This window comes from Hemicordylus capensis, chromosome 1 (genome assembly GCF_027244095.1).
Source record: "Hemicordylus capensis ecotype Gifberg chromosome 1, rHemCap1.1.pri, whole genome shotgun sequence".
Taxonomy (NCBI): Eukaryota; Metazoa; Chordata; class Lepidosauria; order Squamata; family Cordylidae; genus Hemicordylus; species Hemicordylus capensis.
In genome coordinates this window covers 191,378,735-191,397,891 of record NC_069657.1, presented here as the reverse complement: position 1 = coordinate 191,397,891, position 19,157 = coordinate 191,378,735, and the positions used below count along the sequence as shown (strand labels likewise).

General features: G+C 43.4%; 1 protein-coding gene across 5 annotated transcripts in view; it reads left to right on the top strand.

Annotated features, from left to right (window-relative positions):
* The window catches only part of GRB14 (growth factor receptor bound protein 14), a 73,100-nt gene that overhangs the window by 1,946 nt on the left and 51,997 nt on the right, over positions 1–19,157 (top strand). For 4 of the 5 annotated variants that reach the window (XM_053263204.1, XM_053263186.1, XM_053263225.1 and 1 more), the window contains exon 2: positions 1,873–2,002. In XM_053263204.1, the coding sequence (XP_053119179.1) occupies positions 1,873–2,002 (130 nt within the window). Of the gene's footprint in view, positions 1–1,872; positions 2,003–18,386; positions 18,600–19,157 lie in introns of those variants that run through there. The other variant, XM_053263214.1, reaches the window with a different exon arrangement.

Genomic DNA, 19,157 nt, shown 5'->3' with positions numbered 1-19,157 from the left:
TTGGTGGCAGCTGATTATGTACTACAGTACTTAGATTTTTCAGATGCTCCCAGACCTCTTATTGGGCTAGGGGTGCAGATTTTCCCCTAAGTGCCCCCTGCCAAATCTAAGAAGCTGGATCAATCCCCCAAACATATTTTTCTCTCCCCTCAAGAGTGTGTTTCCTCCTGCCCTCAAAAAATTAAGTGAGGAGCTGCTCCTTAGGTCTTCCCTCTGTCTGCACCCCTGTACTGGGCCCATATTTCTGCTAAACTTTGAATATCTCCTTATAGGACTATTCTCTATAATCTAGTGTTTCAGGGAATGTAAACCATTTCTGTTGCTCTTATGGAACTTCCCTTATGGTCCATAAACGTTCTCAGTGTAGGAGCTAGCAAATAAAAGGTCTAGTGTGTAGAAAAAAGAGCTTAAATGTTTGCATCTGAGACTACCCAAAGTGCTTGTTTAGATATGCAGCGCATTCCTATCAAGCCTGGCCTATGACATCTTAGAAAGAAATCTAAGAAACAGGCAGTCTAGATGGTGCCAACATCTGCTTTTCATGAAGTCTTCCTCTATAAATGAGCTGCCTCATTTGAATGAATATTAGGGCCAGCTCTGGCTAGAGATGTGCACGAACCTGATTGGAGGCCCTTTTAAGGGCCTCCCAACCTTTTCAAACAACCGGCTGTTTGGCCAGTTCGTATGGGGGGTGGGGGGCATACCTTTAAGGGCGGGGGAGGGTGCCCTTATGCCTCCCGCCACGTTTCCCCCATGGAGCAAGCATGACGTGTGTGCACACGCTGGGTACTTTCTGTTACTTCCAGCCGAAGAGGACACAGGGCTATAGGGAGGTACACTGCTGCCCCAATGGAGACTTTTAAAATTGAGCACCGGTGGGGGAAACGCGGCGGGAGGGGTAAGGGCACCCTCCCTCGCCCTTAAAGGAATGCTCCCCTGCTTTGGAGCCAACCCCCCCTCCCCGCCACCGGTTCCGTGCAGATCCCTAGCCCTGGCTTCTGTTCATATCATCCTGGAGGGAAATCCTGCTGAATTGAAATGATTTACTCTCAAGTAAGTGTGCCCAGAATCAGGTCCAAATCCCCACTCAGCCATGAAAGTTACTGGATGACCGTGGGCCGGCCAGTCTCTCTCAGCCGAGCCTATCTTACAGGGGTGTTGTGAGGTTAAAATGGGGAGGGCATGTACATCAGCCTGAGCTCTTTGCAAGCAAGGTGGGATAAAAATCTAAATCTTGCCTTTTTAAAACATACACTTATTTCGGAGCAAGTCCAATTGAGCACTGTGGGGCTTACTTTAGAGCAAAATTCATGGGGTCAAGTATCATGGCTGTGATCCAGTAAGCCATTTTTCTGGAAGCAAGGTCCATTGATTTCTGTGTAACTTTTAAATGTGTGGCATTTCTTCCTCGTCAGGAGGAAGGTTGTGACTTCAAGCACATTTGATTGAAAATACATCCTACCAAAACCAAAGGATTCATTGGGAAATAGCTCCGTGTACATGTGCTTAGAGTTAGGGTCCCACCTGTAAAATTTTGACTGTAAAGGTTCTTGACTGATTGAAGATGGTAGTCTTTCTCTGTAACTGAGGGCCACAAACATTGTGGTAAATAATCTAATCTTGTTTTCCTAACATAAACTATTGTTTGTTTTTATAGAAAGGTGGTTTTTTTTTGAGCATGGGAGATCTTTTATTGAATCAAGTTCTGTAAGTGGCTATGAAAGCTTTTAAGGAACACAGAACTGTTAATCAGGCACAATGGAACTCCTTTTTTCAGTATGCCTAACAAAATCTCTGAATCTCTCAACACTTCATATTTTTTTCCACAAATATGCTTATCTTCATATTACACATTATCTTCTTTCAATGTAGGAGACTAAAGATGGAACTTGGCATGCTGGAGGTCCCCATACCAAATCCCTTCCCTGAGCTTTGCTGCTCTCAGTTTACATCGGTTTTGTCAGCCAGCCTGTTACCCAAGGTGAATCCCAGGATCAAACAGGTAAGCCTTTCCCCAGTTCTGACAGGAAAACTATGAAAGAAAAGGATGCTTTTTTCTTAAATCTCTAGAGGGGCAAATCCTCCACTGTATGAAAATGACACTTTCAAAATTTGGAGTGATTTTTTTTTAATATTTCAGTGCTCAAAGTCATTTCTTTGTTTGTGCAGCATACATTTGGAAGTTTTAGTCGTCATAATCAATTAATATTCTGTTAGAATGTATTTGTAGTAGTAGTAATATATTTTTATGGCGTGGCCCTGGGTTGTGATAATATAAAACACCATAATAATATAAGATTGTTTTATTTATCTGTTCTAACAGTCTATTAAATCAAAGTTCACATTTAACGTAAACTTTATTTAATTAGATATCAGACTTCCATCCCCAGCACAGCATCCCTCCAGTGGCTGTTGCTGGTGTTCATCTTGTGTTTCTTTTTTAGGCTGTGAGCCCTTTAGGGACAGGGAGCCATTTATATCTATGTAAACCGCTTTGGGAACTTTGGTTGAAAAGCAGTATATAAATATCCGTCGTCCTTGTATTCTTTTCCTGCTCCCATGCAAATCTCCCACTCCTTGGGGCATCCCAGGCCTGGAACAGTCTTCCTCTTTCCCCCTAAATACTCACCGTACATGTCTTCAGTATAGCTTTCCTTGAACCACCTTGTCTTTCCTCTATCAGTTGTAGGTATAACCTTCTCCTTCCCCATCCTCACTTCTTATCCAGCTCTTTTGCCCCAGCCCATCCAACTTAGAGCTGATTCACACAGCTGTTTCCTCCAAAAGGTGATGGATGCATCATCTATCTTTGGGTTAGATACCCATGCGGAATGACACTTGTCCATGGGTACACCACAGCAGAGGGAGAGAGAAAAACCCTATTCATGCATTATGTTCTGCACATACAATCTCTGTGTGTGTACATTCAGTTCTGTATGCACGTACAGTTATTCGCACATGTGATGTTCTTCCCAGAGCGGCCCCATCCCCTAAGGGGAATATCTTACTGTACTCACATGTAGTTTTCCATTCAAAGGCAAACCAAGGTGAACCCTGCTTAGCCAAGAGGACAATTCATGCTTGCTTCCACAAGACCAGCTCTCCTCTCGTGGTGAACCCATTCACAAGAATCGATTCCAATGTGAGCCTCCACCACAAGGTGACTTCCAAAAAATGATCTCGTGTTGAGGAAATCGTTGTGCGAATTGGCCTTACATATTGTGCATGCTCTAGGCAGAGACCATATCCCTATTTGCACACTGTGTTCAGTGTTGATGGAATATGTGTACAGTGTAAGCATCTACAGTTACTCACACATTACATTCAACACACACATAGTAGTACACTCTTTATCTCTACACTGCATTTGAGGTACAATACTTTTATAATGAATGTGTTCACACCAAAACATGTCATGTGTACAGGTACCTGTGTCCACATACAACATCTGATCAGGACTTGTTTCACTTGGGTATTCCATGAAGCACTTAACATATCAGTCCAGTATGATTCCAGGGATCAGGAATAGGCTGTTGCCCTGCACACATCATTTCCCTGCCTCCACACGCATGTATCCCCTCCACCACTCAGGTTCAGTGTTGGACATGACCATAGCCAGCCCATGTGATGATGAACCTGGGTACATTCTTAAATTTGTCTTTGAGAAGCTTAATGAAGCCCAGCCACACACTTTGGGGGTGTGTGATTGTACCCAATGTAATTTCAGTTCAGGATGGCAGTGATCGCATCTAATGGTGAAGATGGTTAGAAGGGAAATTATGCATGGAGGGGAGGTCTGCATAATACCTGCTGCTAGTTTCTATTACCTAAAACTTGGCTGAGGCTGTACTCTGAACTAGGCCTCTGTTGGTAAATAATTCTCTCTGACCCAGCTGTGACCCTCGTATGTCCCGTCCCCACCCCCACCCCGGCCAATATATACTGATGTTGTTGCAAACAGAATGATTTCTCATTCTTAGGTCTTTTCTTGATTGCCAGCATGTCAGATTTATTAGTTCAAGCTGTAACCGCAAACAGATAATGCATATGTCCTTGTGATGTAATCTAAAGAGCCTTCCCACAGTATCTTCAAGAGAATAGACAATGTTTGAAATTGCAAAAGAAAAAAAGATGCTAGTCTTAGCATTTGCTATTATGGGAGAAATCTCATTAAAAATCATGCCAGATCCTTTCTGCTGCATGGTTTAATTTCCTGAAATATAATTGTATTAAGAATTGGGGCCGGCCAAGCTCCATTTCCTCAAACTGTTGTTGTTGTTGTGTATGTTTGCTTGTAAGCCTCCCTGAGTCCTATGGGAGTAGGGCGACATATAAATCTGACTAAATAAACAAACAAACAAACCGGGTACAGTCCACCCAGTTCTAGAGCAAATGCCCCCCTGAGTTGGCACACTCCATTGCTGTGCCCCTGCTTTCAGCAGCTGACATCCAGACTAAGTTACTCAACAGTACCACTCAGGAGTTATTCTAAAGGCCGACTAAATTTCAAGAGGACTTCCGTTGAGTCATTTAGACAAGATGGCAGCCTGTGTGTCCAGCATTTATCTGCCGAGGACGATATATCCAGGGAGAGTTTCTTCCTGAGATTTGGAATGCTAGCAGCCAACATTGCAAATCATGGAAATAAATTGTCCATGGAAAGAAATAATCTCTAGGTACAGTGTTTTCTTCTGCAGAGAAGTGTAGAAGGAGCCAATGTGGTGTAGTGGTTAGAGTGCTGGACTAGGACCGGGGAGACCCGAGTTCAAATTTCCATTCAGCCATGATACTAGCTGGGTGACTCTGGGCCAGTCACTTCTCTCTCAGCCTAACCTACTTCACAGGGTTGCTGTGAAAGAGAAACTTAAGTATGTAGTATACCCCTCTGGGCTCCTTGGAGGAAGTGCGGCATAGAAAATGTAATAAATAAATAAATAGAACTCGAGGAGAGTGGGGGGCAGGGATTGGTTACAAACTGCACTGGTGCTGGGGGCCATGGTTAGCTGGTGCATTTCTTTCACCTGGATACATTGTGCCCAGATTGAATAATGTCTGAGAAGAGTTCATGTCTTCTAGTATCAATAGAAAATTGTTGGGGGGAGTGCCGTGTGTGCCTTGGGTCTGGGCCAGGAAGGTCTTCAAGGAGCAGTGGTACTGCTACCGTGGCCACCCCCAGACTGGTAAGCCCTTTACATCTACTTTTAAAGATGCTCTTTCCCCTTCCCACCCCACCCCTGACTGCCCTTTAGAAGCCTTTTCAGGGATCCCCTTTTGCTTGCACGGTCACTGGATCCCCCATTACAAGCATAGCCCTTCCACCACTGAACCTGTTCGGGCTGTCTCAGTCGAAGGGACTGGGTCAGCCACTTGGTTCGACCGAACCAGTTTGCGGACCTGTGGTCCGGTCCGAATTCAGACTGAACTTAAAAAACTACCCAGTTTACAGCTGTGCATGCATTGAACATAACTGTGCATACAGATCTGTACATGTATACACTGAACACACACACATTGTATGTGCATTGAACTTAACATCTGAATAGGGCTAATATCCCTTTCTAAACTGTTATTACTTTCGTAAAGTGATATCCTTAATTGTTTAGCATTTGGCATAGGCAAACATAATGAGGGTTGGAAAGGTGCTCTTGCTCAGTGGTAGAGCTCAAGCTTTACAATTAGAAGGTCCCTGGTTCAGTCTTGGGCATCTACAAGTAGTCAGTACCTACTTTACCCCCAGGGGTAAATTATCATTTCTTTTGGACACATTTTATTGTTTGAGCACAAAAAACCCAAAACAGATCAGTGGTTATGTGGAGGTGAAATATGCTGTGGAGTGATAACCCCTGCTAACTTGGCAAAGAGGCACCTTTTAACGTGGTGATTCTCTTTAGCAGGGGAGAGTAACTGGCCCTATCCATTCCCCAGCACAGTATCTCCAGGGACTGTTGCTGGTGTCTATCTTATGTGTCATTTAGATTGTGAGCCCTTTGGGTACAGAGATCCATCTTAGTTATTTATTATTTCTCTATGTAATCCACCCTGAGCCATTTTTGGAAGGGCGGTATAGAAATTGAATAAACAACAACAACTACTACTCTTGTTTTGGCCAAAGATGAGCTAGAAATGACTTCCTTGTCATAAAAGTTCAAGGTAAATTAGCTGGGGGCTTCCTGGAAAATGATGAGAAGTGCCATAACAAAACTCAAGGATAGTTAAAATGAAGGAACTGTTTATTCCTTGAAAATGTTCTCGCTGTATGTTTATCTCACTGTAGATGTTCGGAACATGTAGATAACTTGGTCATGTTAGACCAAATAAACTCCGCAATTTATTTTAGGACAACCGTTAAGTGAACTTCGGCATAGTTTTTTACTGACTGAAGGGTGGAATGTAACTACGTGATAGAAACTGCCTGCATCCTTGGAGAAGCCACTGCCAGACTGTGTAGACAATACTGAGTGAGATGGACCAATGGTCTGACTCAGTATATGGCAGCTTCCTATGTTCCTAAACTTTACTGAAAGAACTCATGCCAGTGTATCATAGTGGCTACAAGGGCAGCGGTTCTCAGATGTTGTTGGACTACAACTCCTATCATCTCCAGCCACATGGCCCGGGATGGGTCTGTTAATCCAGTATCATCTGGAAACCTGAGGTTGAAAACTCCTCTACTAAGATCTTTTACTTTGACCAGGGAGACCTGAATTAAAATTCCCCTTCATTCACGAAGCGTATTGGATTACCTTGGGCCAGTTACTCTCTCAGACTACCTCACAGAGTTTTGAGGGAATAAAGGTGTGGGTGTGGAAAGGAATGGAGTATGCCACCTTGGGATCCTTGGAGGAAGGCCAGGAACTAAATAATTAAATGTTGATATAGAATAACAGAAAAAGTTAAAACATTACAACAATGCAAAATTTCAAAATAATATTTTAAAACAATGTTAAAATTATTTTTAAAATAGATTTAATTAAAAGCCTGGGTGAACAGACGCGTGTCTAAAGATTTTTTTAAAAGTTGTCAAGAGATGGGTAGGCTCTTATTTCACTAGGGAGCGTGTTCCAAAGCTTCGGGGCAGCAGTGGAGAAGGCCTACCCCTGAGTAGCCACCAGACGAGATGGTGGCAACTGCAGACGGACCTCTCCTGATGATCTCAATGGGGGGTAGGGTTCATGATGAAGAAAAAGTTCTCTTAAACAACCAGGGCCCGAGCCGTCTCAGGCTTTATAGATTATATCCAGCATCTTGTATTTTGCCCAGAAAATATCAACAACCAGTGTAGCTCTTTCAAAACAGGAGTAACGTGGTCTCTCTGAGATGACCAGGAGACCAACCTGGCTGCCGCATTCTGGACCAACTCCAGTTTCCGGACTACATACAAGGGCAGCCCCACATAGAGCACATTGCAGTAATCCAGTCTGGAGGTTACCAGCAGATGTACCACTGTTCTGAGGTCATTTATCTCAAGAAACAGACGCAGCTGGTGTATCAGCTGAAGCTGATAGAAGGCACTTATGGCAGCTGCATCAACCTGGGACATCAGAGAGAGGCTTCGATCCAGAAGCACCCTCAGACTGAGTACCTGTTCTGGGGAAGTGTGACCCCATCCAGAACAGGCAGCTCAAACTCCTCTCCCAAGTTTTGACCCACACAATGAGTATCTCTCTCTTACCTGGATTCAGCCTCTGTTTGTTATCCCTCATCCAGCCCATTGCTGCCTCCAGGCAGGCATTTAGGGAGGTTATGCCCTCTCCCAATGATGTTGACATGGAGAAATAGATTTGGGTGTCATCAGCATACTGATAGCACCCTGCATTAAATCTCCTGATGATCTCTTCCATCGGTTTCATGTAGATGTTAAACAACATTGGAGACAGTATGGAGCCCTAAGGGACAGCATAAGAAAGTTCAGATTTTGAAGAACAGCAGTCTCCAAGGAACACCATCTGGAACCTGCCTGAGAGGTAGGAGTGGAACCACTGCAAAACAGTGCCTCCCACTCACAACTCTCTCAGATGCTCCAGAAGGATAGTATGGTTGATAGTATCGAAAACTGCCGAGAGATCCAAACAGACCAACAAAGTTACACTCCCTCTGTCAATTCCCAATTGGAGATCATCCATTAGGCCAACCAAAGCAGTCTCCACCCCATAGTCCGCCCGAAAGCCAGTCTGAAATGGGTCTAGATAATCGATTTCCTCCAAGACTGTCTGGAGCCGGTGGTTATATATATTTATATTTATTTGCTGGTGTATATATACAGTATGCTGGTGTATATATATGCTGGCGTAGTGGTTATATATACATGTGGCAGCATATTTCTTCCCTAGCTGAAGCTATTTCAATACTTTCCCAATACTTTTTAATTTGCATGTAACAGAACTGCAAGGGATGGTGAACTGCTAATACCATAGGTACTGAAACTTGCACAGAGGGCAACATAGAAGACTTATCTGGAAGATTTCAGATTCTCTGGAATGTTAATAGAATTCTGCTTTTTGAATTTCAGTGGGTAGATGCTAGGCGATATCCAAGCATCACTTTTGTAGGCCACTACAAACTTGTAACATAGACCCTCGCCTCCCCACTAAAGGTTTTGCTTGTTTTGAAAAATTGGAGGATTTATTTGTATCCTTCAGCTTCTTTTAAATTCAATTATTTGAAGCCAGACATAGTAGTGTGGCATATATGTATATTATGCACAAAAGACAAATGCGCATTCAACACCATTCCCTATTTTTGAGATTTAGTGTCTGTTCTTCTGTGCACTCTGGAGATCAGAGACCTTACCCACTTACTGATGTATGTTTAGTAGCCTGTAACCCTATTAACACCAACTCCTGCTGTCCCTGAGACCGCAAACCCGGGTTTATTATGGTATTTGTCCCTCTCCTTTTTCCATTGAAAGCCATACCATACTGGCTCCTCCTTCGTTTGCATAGGAAATGCTGACGGGACTAAGCAATTCTGGGACTGGTAGTCTTTGAGAGAGCATATGACACTGGGTGGGCACACCATTAAGATACCTTGATATTCTTTTGTCAGATTCATGACTCTGAACAGGCGTTGCTTGCAGGCAAAAATCTTTATTCACAATAATTGGTGAGCAAGGCCATAACAATATGCTTAGAGATGTATATATCGGGAGGTATATAAATATGATAAATAAATATGAGTTGATTCAGTCTGATGAACACTGATGCGATAAGGCTGAGGCTGCCCCAAGAGTGCATCTGTTCTGATGTCACTGCAGATTGTCCTGACATGCTCTTGGGGCATCCTTGAATTGTGTGAGGGGGGTGTCCATCTGAATTGCCCCACTACATGCGCTCCAAAACACAATATTGGCCTTCAGAGATGAGTTTATCGTTTCAGTGCTTGTGAAGCTCCTGGATTGGGAAATACTGAGCCAAAGAGCTTTTTCATCCTACTGCATAAAGAGACCATTGTACAAAGAAAAGAGTGAAGAAAAGAGAAAAGATATCCTCCCCAGTAACATCATGTTCATCCCATTTAATCCCTGCTTTTGGCCCTTTGTAATGGGAATGTAATTTGTGATGTTTAGCTGAGTTGTGCTTTGCTATATTGGCTTGAGTTTTGTTAATGCTTAGCATTAGCATTATCTCCAAGGCGAGATGGATAGTAATGTTGCTGCATGCTAGGAAATAGTTTCAGTAGGATTTTGTATGTTTAGGCATCCTAATTCAGTAATGTAAATAAGTGTGCATTGTATATAAATTACGTATGAGCTAGTGATGATGATACCTATGTGTGGATTATATAAAATATGCTTGAATGTGTGATGTTGCAGTCAAAATTGAAATTTGGTTTAATGAGGATGCAGAAATTTTAGCAAGTGTTGCCAGGAGGAGAGCGTTTAAAAGCTTATCCTCTCTCTAGTTGCAAATATTTAAATATTGTGGGAGAACCCTGAAAAGTGTGTGTTGTCTTATGGCTAATTTGGCACACACATCTCTGCTTTTTTGTGTTGCTTTATAGCATTTGCTTGCAACAGCAACCTTCCTGGAACTTGCAGGTGGGAGGGAGGAAAAGAGAGACAGTCACCATTAGCTGGGATTAAAACAGGCCACAACTTTATTGAAGGTACATGGCGTACCTTCATCAGCAAAGACTAGTGTGGTGGGGTCAATAACCCTTCCCAAATTGCTGCTCAGGGACACTAGCAGCTTCACTGTGCCCCCTTGGTACTACTAAGCTCAAGCCTGAGCCACAGTTGATGAATTGTAAGATGTGAAGTAGGTTAGCTAAAGCTTGGTTGGCTCTACTGTACCTTAACAACACTAGACAGCAGCCCCACTCTTGACCTGCTCCAGCCTTGTGATTGTCCTGCTGTCCCTCGTCTTGGCCAAGTTGGACCTCCTGTGCACCACCCTCCTCCGTGGCATTTTCAACAGCCATGTTAGGAACATAGGAAACTGCCATATATTGAGTCAGACCATTGGTCTGTCTAGCTCAGTATTGTCTTCACAGACTGGCAGCTTCTCCAAGGTTGCAGGCTGGAATCTCTCTCAGCCCTATCTTGGAGAAGCCAGGGAGGGAACTTGAAACCTTCTGCTCTTCCCAGAGCGGCTTCATCCCCTGAGGGGAATATCTTGCAGTGCTCATACATCAAGTCTCCCATTCATATGCAACCAGGGCAGACCCTGCTTAGCTATGGGGACAAGTCATGCTTGCTGCCACAAGACCAGCTCTCCTCTCCTAAAGGATGTTGAAGCACATTTAACCCAGCCTTTGTCTTAGAGCCAGCCCATGTGAGGGGAAGAAAAATGCCAAATCATCCCCTCTCTGTGCTTTCACCCACAAGGACTGTTCCTTTAAATTTTCCTGTACTTAATAGCTTATTCGCTGCCGCCGCCACCTAATTATTAACACAGTTTAACACACACCCCTGGACTTGGGTGCTATTCCAGGGAGACTCTCCTTCCCTTACTATTGGAGAAGTACAAAAACCTTCCACGTGCAATCTTACACGTGGTGAGAAACCTTGGTAGCTGAACGATCAAATTGAGGCATGTTTGCACCAGAGTAAACTCCTTTCCTGAGTTAAAAATCCACTCAAAGAGGCTGGTTAAAATGTGTAAAAAACAAAAAGAAAACTGAACTTTATTCAAAATACTACAGACAGTTTCAGTCTGAGGCTTTCTCAGCTTTTAGTTACTTACAGGTAAAACTACTCAGTAGATTACAATGTTCCTTCCAAAAAGCACTCCAGTTGATATTGGAGTGGCACACTTTAAAAATTGTGATTACCCAGTTGCAAAGAATAAAGTTTGTAAGAAAATATAGAAGCACCTTTAAAGTTTACGGAGACTCTTTCAATGCCCTAGCTGGCTGGATGGGCACAGGCTATTGCTTTCTTGGCTTAGTTACGTTACAAGCACACAGTCCTAGACCAGTTGCAAAGATATACAGACCACACAAAAATAAAATAAAGTATAACGCAAACTGACTAACAAACTGTTCCCTAGGCTAATCTTCCAGAAGCTAAAAGCCCACGCTTCCTCTCGCCCTCCCGTGAACTCACCCCAAACCTGATGAGAGTCAAGCTTCCTGCAATCCTGTCTCCCAAGGATCTGCAGATGTCCTTCCATGAGAGAATTCTCCAGGCTAGCTTTTGACCATGAGGCAGCAAAACTCCATTGCTCCTCACTAAACCTTCTGCCCATCCTCTCTCACTTCCAGCCTAGCTGCTTCTGAGCAAAGAAACCCCTCTCTTCCTGCCTTATGGCCCTCTAGGTCCCACCCACCTGGTGCTGATTGGCTGATCACTGGAGGCCACCAGCCTGTCAGTTGTGATAGGGTCCACTTCCGGTTCACTCTTTAGGGGAAAGGGGATGCTGTTACTGGCTGATTGTTACATACGTTGATCCCTCTGTCAAAGTGGTGATGGAAGAGAGTAAACTGGCAAAAGCCAAATGGAACTAAATATGACTAAAACATACAAGCCTCATGGAGGAGAAAGAATATCCCAGAGGTGGCCAGAAACTTACAAGCCGAATAGGCAACCATTCCTATTGTTGATACCTTCCCAGCTCCTATAAAAAGGTCAGCCAGCTGAAGCTCTGTTCTGCTCATGTTAGTAGGATGAGCTGTCTGCCTGAAGCCCCTGTTCCCATCACTCATTCCAAGTTTTATGGGATTCCAGGACCAAAATTCCAAGGGTTGAGAAACTTCAGCTAAATTAGGCCCAAAGCCTCACAAAGTAAGGCCAAAGCAGGCTTCCTTTTTCTACAGATTATAGCAATCCCCCCCCCCCGCCACCCCGCACCATGAAAGGCTTCTCCACAGAAGGGCAACGAGCCCCTTGGAGTCTTTAAAAAGAAATGAAGGTTTTCAGTTATTATGGTGGTTTTCCCAAAGAGCTACATTTGTCTATATTTATATTGGAACAGTTGGCATGTAAGATAGGGCCTATTTCCTACAGCAGCAATGAGTCTGAACAGTATGAATAAGAGCAAACAATTTGGTAATATTGATGGTATTTTTATCTATAGGCTTCTTTGTGAATATTGCTGCAATCTGTGCTGGGAAATCTCAAAAATATTCTGAAGTTTTATTTCTGTCATTCAGAAAATATTATCATAATATAGTTTAGACTTTTTTAGCCTACTTTCTATAAGGAAAGTAAATGTATGGGTACACCTGTTTCTGTGTGTGTGCCTGTGTGTGTATCTGGCCAGTGTTCCCTCTAACAGGGATTCCCGGATGTTGACTACAACTCCCAGAATTTCCAGTCAAAGGCCACTGCAGCTGGGGATGATGGGAGTTGTAGTCAACAATATCTGGGAATCCCTGTTAGAGGAAATGGTGCCCCCCATCAACTTCACAGTGCCTGGACCAATAAGATCTAAATTAGATACAGTTTTAGGGACACCTCAATGGCGTAGTTTGTGATGATGTCATCCACCCCAATTCAAAATGGCAGATGCGTAAACATTTGAGGTGCAAGTGGGCTAACTTGTGAACCGCCTAACTGATATGAACCAAATTTGCTACAGTTGTAATGAATGACACACAGGGTTACCTCGGTGGTATAGTTTGTAATGATGATATCCATCCCGGTTCAAAATGCCGGACACTTAAACATTTGATGTGCAACTGGACTAACTTGTGGACCGCCTAACCGACTTGGACCAAATTTGCTATAGCTGTAGGGACAGCATAGTTTGTGATGATGTTATCCACCCCAGTACAAGATGGCGAATGAGTGAACAGTGACAGCGCAAGTGGGAACACTTCAAAGGCATAGTTTGTGATGATGTCATCTAGCCTAATTCAAGATGGCGGACATGTGAACATGGGCTAACGTGAACTGCCTAAATGTTTTGGACTAAATTTGCTACAGGTGAAGGAACAGCTCAGGCATACAGTTTGTAATGATGTAATCTACCCTGATTCAAGATGGCGGACACGTGAACAGTTAAGGTACAAGTGGGCTAATTTTGTAAAGATGGTAATTATCAGTTAAGATCATAGTGAACGGAAAGTAGGCAGATTAGTTCTTACCAGAACAACTTTTTATTAACTTTAATCTCTCTATTAATTGATTATTTATTAATTTTAATCTTCAACCTTTTGGTTTAATTTCTGCTAATCTGACTAAAAGATTCCCCTTTTCTTCCAAATTGTTAAGTATGGTGAGCAACATCTGGACTAAGTTGCTCATTTCTTACTTTAAGTGATGTTTAGTCATGACTTAACTAGTCTGGATGTTGCCCAGTGTCTCTTTCTCAGTATCTGTGATTGTTTAATCCTGACATGTTTTTTCTAGAAGGATGCTGCCAGACCATTTGTATCAGTGGTTTGGTATTGACATCAGGGCTGTCCTTGCTGTGAATCAGGGTATCAGGATCCTGTCATCGCTGCTGCTTGCTCTGTGCCTCTCGAGGCTGGTGCCAGACCATCGCCGCCTCCTCTGGGGCCAATCACCGTGTCCCTGACCGTGGGCAAAACCAGTTGGGTGAGAAAGCAGCAAAGCAAAAGGTCTTGAGACAGTTCTTTAGTATTGAAGAACTACAAGGATTTATTTAAAAGAAGTTTACAAACAAATGTGAAAAGGCTTGCAGCTTAATTTCAGCTGTAGCTCATAGCGGAAGAGAGAGACCAAAACAAACATCCATCTCTTGAGAGACAAAATGGAGACTAACACTGGAAGAACAAAGAGGGGAGGAGTCCAACACTTTTATCCATAACCCTAACGTGCCCCCCCCCGGACACTATGAGACATTGCAGCTGAGAGCTGGTGCTGCCAGGGTCCTAGCTCCAACAGGTTGCAGCACCCTGTCGGGCCCTGACAAGACTGACTGGCTCCCTTGGTCGGGTGACCTAGCATCACCTGACAATGACGAAATCTCACGCAACACGATTTGCACCCCATGAGATATCGCAGTGAACTCTTGTGAGATTTCAGACGGGAATCGGTGATCTTGTGAGAACAGCTGCGAGATTTTGTAGCTATATAACAATGGCCCGGCCTGTGATGAGGGCCAGAGCATTGAGGGCTGACCAAGAGAAGGCAGCCCCAAGCAGAGGGGAGAAGCCCAAACAGGGTGACGTAAGTTCTTGGTGGCCTGTGGAGTTAACAGGCGCCAGACCAGGGAAGTTGCCAGAGCACTCGTATTCTGAGGCTGTACCTGCAACAATTAACATGAGGTTGGAATCATCCTTAGGGTTCCTGCCCAAACACAGAACCCTGACATGTGTTTGAATGGGGGAGAGGCATCTCTCTGAAGAATGAGGTAGGGAGGTGTGGGGTGGGGTCAAGAGCTCTGCACTTTTTGTCTACTTCAGCCTTGCTATACCCCTGCTGTGAAGCAGCCGTTTGGAGTAGCAAAACCCACACTGCTAACTCTCCAGCACCAGATGAAAATAGGAGCACACCAGGGTGGGGTGGGGGTGGGGTCGCTGAGGGCAGGGTCCCAGTTCAGGTGCCAGTTCACCTAGCTCAGGTGCTGGGAGATGATATAATCCAGGCAAAATTATTCAGAAGTGCATTCCTTTGAAATCAATCAGATCTATTTCTGCATAAACATGGTTAGCACTGGGATAAAAATTTGCTGAGGTGAATATAAAATGTATTGAATCTCTGTTGTAGGGGAAGGGAATGATCTGGTTGCAGCAGAGCAGAAGCTGTATTTTGGAAATTTCCAAATCAAAATAGCTAAAGATTCTGTACTAAGCCTCAAGATAAGCAAAGATGATAAAGCAAATGAGCGCTTACTCTAATGCTGAAGTTGTTATATTGTTTGCAGCTGCTTGACAGTGGTAATACAAGCCAAGGTTAGAGCTAAGCATCCCCTGACTTTGGCATCAAGCTGACGATTCCTGTATTGTATCTGGTTTTATGGCTTTATTAGAAGCCTGTGATTTAAAGGTAACTGGACAAGGAGCAAATGCTTGACCCCTTTGTGACTTTTGCTGGACTTGCAATCAATTTCCCCACCTTCTTCTTTCGCTATCAAGGGGAATAGGTTTTTAAACTGCAGAAAAAAGTGTCTGTCCTTTTTTTAAAAAAAATCTTTTTTAATCATCATCATAATTGCTCTGATCCTTGCAAATGCTCCAGTGCAAAACCAATGTGGTTGTGCAGAGACTATGCTCAGTGGCGGAAAGCAAATCCCTCTGCATAACGAAACGCAGATCTGTTTTCCTGATCCGAATGGATGCTACTTGTGAAAGGAGTTGAGAAGTCCCTATAATTGGAGTGTCTACATTCTATCATTTGCAGTTTACATGTATATTTTCTTTTTGACTCCTTCATCCCCTTCCAGTGACAGTGTAGATGTTGCTATGGTTCTAAATGTCTGAATGAAGCATCAGATTAAAGCATAAAGCATGTAGATTTGCTGGTAAATGGAATCATAGTTATGCTAATTTGCCAGGAATCTGAGCGCTGGCACAAGCTTCTCAGCTCAAAGGCATCCATGGCTTTGCTCTCATCATCTCCCTGATTCATTCCAACATGTAGCCTTTGCTCATCCATTTCCACTACTCTGTGCTATCTGAAGGTCTCCTTTTCCCTTGAATGATCTTGCCTACCCCCCACCCTCACCCCCTGGAACCACCTCCCAGAACACCCTAGTCAGGTCTCTTTTTTCCCTTTACATCCCTCCTCAGAACTCACCTTTCTCCGTGCGGCTTCTGACGCACCCTGCTAGTCCCCACACAATTCTGTAACTAACCAAGGTATGTGTAACTGAAAAAATTGCCCTGTTTACCCTACCTCTCTTTCCCTCTCTTTCTGTTGCTTCCCTTATTTCTAGGTTGTAAGATCTTCAGAGTGGGGACCTGCTCTCTTATTTTTCCTGTAAAGCACCATGTATGTGGGTTACATTTTTTTAAATAAATAATGTATTGAGGAACAAGTCTTAAGGTAAATACTGTATGTAGTGCAAAGCTATCTGGAGGAGGCGCTAGAAGGGCAGTCACCCAGTGCCCCACTCCTGAGGGGTGGAGCCATACTGTAGCATAGCCACAGAGACTCAATATTGATTCATCATGGGGCTCTCCCTGCAAACTATGCTTGCCCTGGACCTTGCAAAAGCTAGAGATATTATCCCTATGATATTATCTGTACTAGCTGTTGGCTGAACTGATGTGATGTCACAGAAGCCTGGAGATCTAGTTCCAGGGCTCTAGCTTCAATTTATTGAATGAGACCCCCCCCCTTCTCTCCGTAGGTCATTGGCAGTCGTAGGATGTGATGTCATGGAACGTTCATAAACATTTAACTGTGATGGGATAAAGCCGTTAACTAGAGGATATAAGCGCTGTGTGCTTGTGGTGATAAATAGTGCAGAAAGTTGAGGTCCTCAAGCACCACAAGCTCCCACCGCTTGTGTGCTTGTCAACTTGCACTGAATTTCTTCTGCTGTGGAATTTGTGCAACCTACTGTTGACTGATGTGTTAGGAGAAAACTGAACTGAGTTTCATTGGGGAGAGCATCTCAACTTGCCCCTTTCTTGGTGGCAGAAGCAAAAAGGTAGGGAATTAAGGCTATGTTGCAATTCAAGGACTAACTGATCACAGCATGACCCACAGGTTAATGCTTTTGTCTGGTCCGCTAGAAAACCTAAGGACCTAATTCTACAAATGATTTTACCACAAAAAAGGGATAAACGGCATAACATTAGCCAGGCATGCCCCAACATGTTAGTGCTCCTGAAGTAAGATTTATTATACGTAGTACCATTTCTCTGTAACTGATTAGAATTTAATTCTTTAATATTGCTAACTAATGTGACCTGAAGTCAAGTTTTCCCTCTTGTCTGTTCATGTCATGGGCTTTCTTCCAGCGATTTCAAGACAACAAGATCGCTATTTTGCCATGGACTACTAAACATTTGTGCTAAGAAAGCTATTCAAGGAAGTAATACTGTATTCACTAAACATATAATTGTGTGTTTTCATGAAGTGTACGGTAGGTGGTCATCTTATTACTTTTTAGCCCTAGCAATAGAAAGCTAATGATGCAACTCAACTCAATCTTCTTTTACATGTTGAGAAATTAGCTTGGATTGGTCCTAAATGGGAAGAAAGAGATTCCTGGGGCTACTTTTTGTGACCTGAAAAAGTAGTAAAAAGCACAGAAAGCAATATGGCAATTGATACACAGGACGATAACTAGCTCCACTGAACCACCCAGGACTTCTATGCACAGCAGGTTTTACCGGGAGTTTATGGGGAGGCTTTACTGCAAACTTGAAGTAATTCCCCAAAACCGCTGCAAATAGTGGATTTTTTAACCCCAGATTTAAATCGGGCTGCACTCTTTAATGTGCAGTGAAAAACCCAAATTGTGTGTGAACTCCCTGATAATTCACAGGGACTTCAGGGTAAATCTAGCCGATATGTGAATGCACTCCCTCCATTCTGGAGGAGATGTGAGTTAAAGGGCTTCAAAAGCCCTGTGTGAAAAGCTTCCAGGTGCCAGTTTAGCAAGTTGTGAAAGTCTTCCTTTGAGGGGTCTGGCTTGATCAAAAGATAGACTTTGAGGCTTCATGGTCTTGCTTCAGTCACCAGTTCTAATCCACGGTGTTTCTCGGAACTGTATGTTAGTTAAAATGCAAGGTGTGCATATTTTACATTGCAAGCTAAAATACTTGTTTTGTCTCAAAGGTGGGGGTGGGGAGGGAGGGAAGATGCAACTTTCGCGTTCATAGAGGAAAGTACTACTGGAGAGAGAATTTTGAATGATTTAAATGCTTGTTTAATCTTGTTCTTTAAATATAATAAACAGAAGTATCTAAATCTGTTTCCAAGGGCAAAGGAGGAGTTCACTCCATGTCTTCTGATTGGCCTGTCATTGGCTAGTTCTGTCTGGAGGCATCCTTAATTGGCTTTCTGAAGGACTGGATTCACATAAACAGTGTGCCTTTTATTGCTTTCTTAGTCATCTCTTTGCACTAGTTCTCACAAAGTTGTGGATATATGCAAACGAATCCTCCAAGGAGTTATCTTTCGTTTGCAAGTGCCTTGGACAGAGTTTTTGAGCTAATTTCTGTGAAGAACAGAAATGAGCTTGTATGGAAGGAGGGTGACCCTGCCGGTGATTACTCCAGTAGTACTGCAGAAACGGGTAGGTGGCTTTGGGGTGGGTGGGTAGGGGAGATGGAGCAAAAGGGTGCTCATTTAGGGCAGCTACATTTGGGGGGAGTGCTGGTAACTGAATTAAAAAATATCAACATGGCATTACTTGTGAAAGGAACCCCCTTGCATTTTTCCTTTAAAGCATTCAGAAGAGGGGGCTTCAGTCCTTCCTGGTGACTTACACACGTGCACTCTTCACACATTACAAATCACAATATTTTTGACTGGATATCTGTACGCAAGTACAAAATGTAGTGCCTGAATCCACTCCTATGATTTCAAATATGCAGATAGATGGTCACTGTAAATGGCATAGTTTACAAGTTCCAGGTGATCATTATAAGCAAGTGGAGTTTTGAAAAACTGGATCTGGAACAGGATGATAGACTGCTTGTGGCAAACCCTTTTCCATAAAATGATGAAATATTGTGTGTGTGTGTGTGTGTGTGTGTGTGAGAGAGAGAGAGAGAGAGAGAGAGAGAGAGAGAGAGACTCTTAAATTAGATGGAATGGTATTTCATTTAATGCTGTCAACTGCACTGAGAAC